This window comes from Larimichthys crocea, chromosome X (genome assembly GCF_000972845.2).
Source record: "Larimichthys crocea isolate SSNF chromosome X, L_crocea_2.0, whole genome shotgun sequence".
Taxonomy (NCBI): Eukaryota; Metazoa; Chordata; class Actinopteri; family Sciaenidae; genus Larimichthys; species Larimichthys crocea.
The window spans coordinates 13,703,673-13,712,300 of NC_040020.1; the positions used below are offsets into that span (position 1 = coordinate 13,703,673).

At 44.1% G+C, this 8,628-nt stretch overlaps 1 protein-coding gene across 1 annotated transcript; it reads left to right on the forward strand.

The window, feature by feature from the left end:
- Nucleotides 1-1,181: 1,181 nt before the first annotated feature.
- Nucleotides 1,182-6,543, forward strand: LOC104935787 (kidney mitochondrial carrier protein 1). Its single transcript, XM_010751680.3, has 9 exons — nucleotides 1,182-1,451; nucleotides 1,568-1,715; nucleotides 2,049-2,143; nucleotides 2,380-2,465; nucleotides 3,362-3,457; nucleotides 3,580-3,704; nucleotides 3,863-3,986; nucleotides 4,641-4,721; nucleotides 5,269-6,543. The coding sequence occupies exons 1-9, from the start codon at nucleotides 1,388-1,390 to the stop codon at nucleotides 5,308-5,310; spliced, it is 861 nt and encodes a 286-aa protein (XP_010749982.1). The 5' UTR covers nucleotides 1,182-1,387; the 3' UTR covers nucleotides 5,311-6,543.
- The last annotated feature ends 2,085 nt before the right edge of the window (nucleotides 6,544-8,628 follow it).

Genomic DNA, 8,628 nt, shown 5'->3' on the forward strand with positions numbered 1-8,628 from the left:
ACTGAAGAAAGCCAAGCACCAGGACTTAATTGATAAGGCTCTTGTCAAAGGATGACCTTATTTCCCACTGAAGTCAACTGCTGTGATTTCGCAGCAACATCAGTCCGCTACGTTTTACACAAGGTTTGCTTGGAATCCAAACAACTAAAGAAAGCCAGTATATAGATAATCATGGCAGCTGAGACCAGCTCAAGATGGTTGTAGTTGAAGAGATCCTGCAGTTGGAACACTTCTACCGGTGAAGGCTAATGTAGTCTTCACTTCCCCGCTCAGCCAAGGTGTACAGGTGTACAGTGTGAGAGGCAACACTTAGAAGGTACAGAAGGGTTTTCAACAATGCCAATAAACTGAACACCCTTCCACCAATGAATACCACCAAGAGAAGGTGCTTGTAGCAAATGATCCCAGATGTTCTCATTTACTTACTTTCTTCAACAAATCTGGTACTGTTGAATCAATTTTACATAAGTTACATAAAAGTGGTTACTGACGTATATGGTTAGAGTGAGTACTGTGTTTTTCCCCCTCTTTGTTTTTATTTAAACAGATGTCAAGTCTTTGGTATGCCTAGGTTGCTTTTACTTTTACTAGCTCTCAGGAATTTAACAAGAAGTTTAGAGAAACACATAGTGATTAGTCTACAAACGAGTAGGTCTGTAGTTCATACAGTATACTGTAAGTTGTAGTATACCACTGCAAGTGAACTTATGACATTTTCAGGGACTCTGTGCTCCTGTAGTTGCAGCAAATACTTTAACTTATAGGTTAATAATATCTAATTCTTATTTTGTTTTAGTCCTGTGCAGAGAGATAAGAGGTCACACAACATAATAGACTTTACATATAGTTCAGGTTATTTATTTATGTATTTGTTTGTGTGTGTGTGTGTGTGTGTGTGTGTATGTGTGTGTGTGTGTGTGTGTGTGTGTGGTGGGAGAACACCATGCTCTTTTCCATAAGTTTCACACACTTTCGAGCTTTTAATTACTGCTTATGTTAAATTGCAATGCGATCAATCAAGACACCAGAGGATGCTCTAAAATTTGGGACAGATTTAGATGTGTGGAAGTTGCCTAACATCATAATTAAACTGTTTTTGTGGTTGCGATTGCATCATGTGAACTGGCTCCTCTCTACTGTCTGGCACGGTTGCTTAGCAACAGGCAGTAGGCGGGGACTGTGAAGACGGCGGCCGGTGGAAGGAGCGGTGGGCGGGGCTTGGTTTCAGACCGGCGGCAGGAGGGGCTGAGTGGGCCGGACTCCTCGTACACCGGCGGGGGTTGAACATCGCTGTTAAACGCAGCTGCTGCTCGAAAGTATTTGCGGCAGACTTCAGGGCTGTGACTGTGTCAGTGTGTCACTGTGAATCGGTACACGGCTGGAGAAAATGTCTAACGTTAACTGGAAGCCCTTTGTTTACGGCGGGTTAGCCTCTGTGACGGCTGAATGCGGTGAGTGATGAGAGGGGCGGCAGGAAGGCCGAGCTGCGTGGACTACTGTTAAATATTCAAACCTCTGTCGCGATTCACGGTCTTATAACGGTAATATCTCACGGCTTGTGTTACAGGGACCTTCCCAATCGACTTGGCTAAGACACGTCTTCAAGTCCAAGGCCAAGTGGGAGACAGCAAATACCGAGAGATTCGGTACCGAGGCATGCTGCATGCTATAGTGAGGATAGGACGAGAGGAGGGGCCCCGGGCACTGTATTCAGGGTCAGTATGGTGCATTCTTGTGCCTCTGTGTCTTGTCTTTAAACCTGGACTTAGACTTTGTTTGAAACCCAGCACTGCTTCGCATTTCCTCTAAATACTTACACTTCCTCTTTCAGGTACACTTCCTGTTTTTGTAACAGTCTTTGTTACTCATCCTCGACCCTTTTGCATCCCCTGTCTTTACAGTTTTTAATATTTTCCTTATGTGCTGAGACTTTTTCCTTTTTTTTTCTCTGGGAGGGAGGGGGGTAGTGTCCTTGGTTGAACCACAGTTGTGTCTGTATCATTGAGATATGGGGTAATGGGTGATTAAAATAAACTTGACTTTTACAGGATAGCTCCTGCCATGCTGCGCCAGGCCTCCTATGGGACCATAAAAATTGGCACATACCAGAGCTTGAAGCGACTGCTGGTTGACAGACCAGAGGGTGAGTCCCAGTTTCTCACACACAGACACTCACATGAACATTTCAACAAGCTGTGACCGACCCCTATCGACAAGAGCGGTCACATGCACATCTGCAGATGTGCGTGTGACCTACTTAAACATGTCCCATCATTTTGTCATGCCAAGATCTCATTTCTGTAAAACACTGCTGCGTGCTATCAAATGCTGCTCGTTCACAGTCACAGTCTGCCTCCCACCCTTCTCCTCCTCTTTCAGATGAGACGTTGCTGACTAATGTGATGTGCGGTATTGTCTCTGGAGTCGTCTCCTCCTCCATCGCCAACCCCACCGACGTGCTAAAGGTATAGCGTACTGTCGCACACACATGTTGTCGCACACACATGTTGCAGATCATCTTGTTGTCGTGAGGGTTGCAGCAGTAGCACGAGTCAGACAGGTTCTTGGAAATGCAGCGAGGTGTGCAGAAAATGAGCTCGGCTCAAGAACCAGCATGCTCCTTTCACTATTGATACATAATGACAGTTATGCTTTTGCTATATTTACTCACACAGCCTTGAGTAGCACAATGTTTAAGTCATTGTTTTAAAAGACAGAGGAATTCATATGCCCTGTAACAGGCCCATGCTGTAGGCGTGGTCTATTGGTAGCATGCCGAGTAGAGTAAATGGTATCTTAGTGTCCTCAAAACCCCAGTGGATTATTTATAGACAGACGCCTGTAAGGCCTAACATAGTGTTCTGTAAGCGATATGGGTGCATGAATATGATGTGTGTGTTTGTGTGTGTGCACACGCTTATCTGCACTCATGATGTTTTGCCCGGCTTCTTCTTGACATGCACTGTTGAGTGTAATGACCTCTATTGTTAGTGTGTGTTAGTTCGGAGTTAATAGTCTAATGGATGTGGCTGCAGGTTTGGAACATTGTGTTTTCATCATGTGTTCTAGGCGCATTCGCCACGTCATCACAGAGCCAAACAGAAAACAGAAACAGATCTGTAAACAGCAGGCATTATAAATGAAAACACGTTGAGCATGGGGCTGGAGACTTCCTGGAAACAAGGACAGAAAATACTTTTCGGACATTGAGCCTGCCAAAACGCTTTTTTCCTTTGCATTCCGATGGTAGCTAGATTAATACACCCCCAGGCTTGGCTTGGTAAACATACAGCATTCCAAACTAGCTCCTCATGCTTTCATTGTCTCAAGTTTATGGACATTGCCTTTGTCTACACTTCAGATCCGCATGCAGGCTCAGGGAAATGTGATCCAGGGCAGTATGATGGGCAACTTCATCAACATCTACCAGCAAGAGGGAACAAGAGGACTGTGGAAGGTACAAAAATCCTGAAAAACGCAGATACCTGGAAAAATCGATACGTTACCTCAGTTTGCATGGGTTTCAGGTAGCACAGCCACTGTGCACATTCCTGTCATGATCCTCTCTTTCTGCACCAGGGCGTCTCATTAACGGCTCAGCGAGCAGCCATCGTGGTCGGGGTCGAGCTACCGGTCTATGACATCACCAAGAAGCATCTGATCCTATCGGGTTACATGGGGGATACCGTGTACACACATTTCCTGTAAGTTTGCCAGTCCTACTCCTGTCTCATGTGATGGTTGTCCCTGGGGGGGCATTTCTTAATAAAGAAATCAGACATTGCCCATTGGACTGTTTAGTATCAAAAATTCAGTTCAAAATGAAGAAGATCACTTGAACTTGTGTCTTGTCATCCAACAGGTCGAGCTTCGTGTGTGGTCTGGCGGGAGCTTTGGCCTCCAACCCGGTGGACGTAGTTCGGACACGCATGATGAACCAGAGAGGAGGAGCTCTGTACCAAGGAACACTGGACTGTATACTGCAGGTCAGTCTCTGAGGAAATCAGCATCTTACACGTTATCCTGTTCAGATTGTGTTTGTAGAGGAAATGAAGATCAGATTACTCGCCATGGACGCTGCTGTTCAGCCCATGAAAACAATTGTATGTCTCCTGTGAGGGAGCTTTCAAAGTCTGAGAAACTAACTCATTAGGAAGATGTGGGTTGTGTGAATAGGACTAACAAAATAATACTATTGGTTGCATTTTGGGAAATGTAGGATCCAATGTTTGGAAGCATGACACACGCTAGGAACTAATAGTCATGATATTTAACCCTTCACTGGTTTGTGACTCCGTTGACTCTATGGAAGTGCAGTAATACATTGTTGGAGTACCTATAAGAAGATGCATCCTTATGACTTTGATCAGTGATTGGCCATGCAAATGTTTTGACATTTAAATTATTACATTCCTTGACTCTTACTGGCCGATTGCCATGAGGAAGTGCATGTGGGTTTGATTGTTTCCTCCTCTGATGAATATTTAATATAACATCGTAATGTTGAATATCAAGATCAAGCTTAATGTCACTGATTTTCCAGTTTATAAAAAAAAAAAACGCCCAGAGAGGACTTTAAAAACGACCATCAGAGGATAAAAAGATAAAATGGGTTTTTAAATGTTTGTTTTCTTTTTCAGACGTGGCGCTCCGAGGGCTTCATGGCCCTTTACAAGGGTTTCTTTCCTAACTGGCTCCGCCTGGGACCGTGGAACATTATTGTATCCTTTAACCATCTCATTAGTGCAGCAGTCTGTTTACATATTTCATCTGTGACGCAATATCTTTTGGACTGCAGAGATCTGTGGGGAAAAGTTGTAAATTCTGTTATGCAATCAGTGACTTATTGAATTCCAAGCCATGCTTCGGTGGAGGAAGGTTTAATGCTAGTTAACTCTCTTATGTAACTTTGTGAAACTACTGCCTCAGTACCCCACTGCCCCTGTATAGAAAGGACATATGGGGGCTCTCAGTGAGGGGTAAGAAGGAAAGGAAAGAGAGTGAACTTTATGGAAACCCTTTCTGCAAAGACCAAAGAGTTACAGGGGGAAGAGAAGTGCTGGCAGGTTGACATCGAGCTCCAACCAAGCCTGAAAAAGTAATGAGATTATTGACTTGGTACAGTAGAGGCTACTGAAGTAACAAGAGAGGCATTGAGCTGAAATACAGACAGAGCCAAAACTCTTTTAGTGAGTCTTGCGTTCGACAAAAACAAACAACAAAAACATCCACTCCTCTTGCCTGTGTTCCTTCACTCTCTGTATCCAGTTCTTCCTCACGTATGAACAGCTGAAGAAGATCAACGTGTGACGGACAGAATGAAACGGCGAAGAAGAGACGAGTACGAACGCATGCGCCGACGAGCTGAGAGGACCAAAATCAGGAATGGCTGGAGGGGGATGGATCCTTGATGGGAACCACTGAAGAGTGTTGGTGTTGACCCACGTGTGAGGGGGGGCGGCATGAGAATTCGCCTGATTCCTGTTTGGGCTACATGTCGTCTAAAGCCTGTGGCAAGTGTGGAAGACACTCATACCTGATGTTTTAGCTCATCCAAATGCTATGTAAAGCTTAACCGCTCTTTAGATTTCATAACGGCCCCTTAAATTCATGTCACATAACGTATTGACTGGTTAATGGGGGGAAATGTAAAATGCAGAAGCAGTCCCAGGCTTGTTTCAGTCACAAGCTGCTTTAAAACATCTGCCACGAGGAAAACACATAAGGGTTTTCAGTCTTCTACACTTAAATCGAGTGCCTTAGTTTGTGATGCAGGCTGCCTGTGCCTGGGTTGTGTACGGACTGAGAATGTCGGATAGCAGCTGACAATCGCAGTGATCATTCCCTTTTTCAAAATGTTTGTGTGCATTGAGTCAACACACCTGGACTAGGATCTGGTGTGTTTTTGTTTTTTTTTCCTTTTTCTACATTTCTAAATTGGGACTTGGGTGTGTGAAGTTAGTTATTTTAAGAGCCTCTGGAGTATTTACAGAGCAAAGAGCCAAGAATACAGCAAGGTATACTGTAATATCAGTTGTATAAACAGTGTGTGTTCTCAGACAGGACACACACATCACATTGCCCATATGTGGAGAGGCCAGCAAGTGCAGACAGTAAATATAACCAAGGCAGCTGGGGGTTTACTCTCCCTGGGTTCTCGTGTTATCGTATTCGTCGATGTAAAGACGTATTTGAGACGTAGACGTTATGTAACCCTACATATGATATCCCACCCCGCTTTAAAACCACTGGGTCAGATTGGAGCATCCAAGGTGCATTATTAAATGATGTTTAAGTCTCTAAAAACCTCTGCACACGAGCCACAGTTAACTCCAGGTATATTTTCCTATCCCGTATTTGCACGCTGTATGCTTATCTGTGAGCTTTCATTGTAAAGAATGAATATGTGGCTGGTTGTTGTTGTGTGTACGCGTGTGTGTGAGCTGACATCGCTGCCAAAGTGTAATTTTGTCATACTTTTGATGTCAATGTAAATGCTGCTGTAGCTCTGTATATTTGAAATAAAAGAGGAAAAAGCCACCATGTCAGTCAGTGTTGTGCTTAGTTGTCACCACAGTGTGGCGGTGTGGAGCTATGCACGGGCTCCCCACAGCCCGACCCAATTCAAACCAATAATTCCTCTTAAATTCCCAGCCGTCTACTCTGAGGCCACAAATGTAGCACAGTTGTGTTGTTTCTGAGGGATTGCCCAGTTTGTTTCAAACACACATGTTCACGCTGCGTTCCACAAACAATGCCTCATAAATTATTCAGAGGAATCTAAGATGTAATTGCGCTTTTATTTCTGTGGGCAAATTCCCAGTTTTCCCTCATCAGAGCTGTTTTGAGAAGATGATGGGGGGCTCAGGGGAGAGCAGAGGGAAACTTCTCAGCGAACTTGAAGTCTCTGTATACGTGTGCCTTGTTCTTTTATTTAGGGAGCGTCACCAGGGGACTTATTACTTGTGTGAAAACTGTGATTGTATCTGCTTCATCTAAGCCACCGTGAGTTGCTCTGCTATGTTATTGCTGGTGTGACAAGCATGGCTGCATTGAATAACTCCATTCTGCCACAGAGCGTGATGGAGGAGGTGAAGGTCTATACGCGTGTATATACATTACTGACCTGCAGGGCACTTTTACCAGGCCGGCTGACATCATATATCATGTCAAATCAAGGCACAAAAACATCCCATAAGGTGAATTCAATGGGAGAATGTGTGTGCCAGGATGTGGCATCTATAAGTTGGCATTAGAGGCTGCTGCCTGGCATCACGTCTCTGGCACAGTCCTCTACAAGCTGGACAAGTATGGCCATGGGGGATTCCGGCAGTCACAGACATGCTGCATTATGGGTATTATTTGCTGCCTGGCCCAAGGGTGCAAGGGGCTGGCTCTATTGTGTTCCAGGGATCAGAGTGAGCTTTTGTGTCAAAGGGATAAGGCTCTGCTCTGCTCCAAACACCCTTCCCTTTCTTTTCTTTCCTCTTCTTTTTTGTTCTTATAGCCATTACTCATATGAAAACGCTGCTCACTGCAACACACGGGTGAATAAATGGATGGATAAATGGACAAGCGGATGGAAATGTAGACAAGGAGACAAATGTATCGTCCTCTTTTGATCCATTTGGAACAAGGACTGGGCTCCTTCTGGGCTACACAGTGCTGACAACGGAAAAAAAAAATCACATGCCCATTGCAATTTCTTTTTGCTCAATATTGCATTTGAGATATGGGCTGAAATACAACAGAACAGTTTTTTTTTTTCTCAGCTTTTGAAAGATGCTCAGAAAATGCCCGGGTGCTTAGTTTGAGTAAAATGAATGACTTTCCCCCTCGTGAAAATACATTGTTTACATGCCACAGATTCTGCATAACATCAAAATACCTTACGTAGTAAGCTGTCTGAAACATCTTTCTCACGGAGAAAGAAGTGCACCCTTCTGCAATTTGAAATTGTGCCTGCAGTGAATATTGTGATAAATCGGGCAGCTCTGTCTTGTCTGTGAACAACAAGCTGACAAAGTGTGGATTTCAAAGAAGGGGAGGCGAGATATCCTGCAAAAATGTCAAATGATGCTTTAGGAACTCTAGGAACCCCAGTTATTAGAGTAGAACAAGAAACAAGAAGTTGACAGAATTAAAACCAGTCAAATACCAAAGATACATAGAAAACATGTCCACCGTGATTAATGTACTGTGCTGCTAAACAGTAGAATCTTTACCCCTTTGAGTTTTTTTCGCTGGTTTTAAAAAGAGTCAATCTGCAAAAGGTGCCTCTAGTTATTGTTTGTTACACCCGTAAACATGCTCGGGTGCCTGATACGATAATTCATCTCGACTAAAACTCCTCATTCAAATAAACAACAGGCCCGCTAAATCACAGCGCAGTCGACCTACATTTACACACCACTGTAAGGGGACCGGGACCCCAGGGAGACAGGATCACAAGGATGAGCCGCGGGTAATGCTGCTCCATTGTTCCATTAAGACGAGGACAGGCCAACAAAGTGAATGTTAAAAGAGATAAAAGGAGGGGGAGATTTGTTCCACATGTCAGCTTGTTTGACTCAGAGACTCCAAGAGTCAGGGAAAGTTAAGTTGTGTCACTTGAAGGCGCCTTAATGA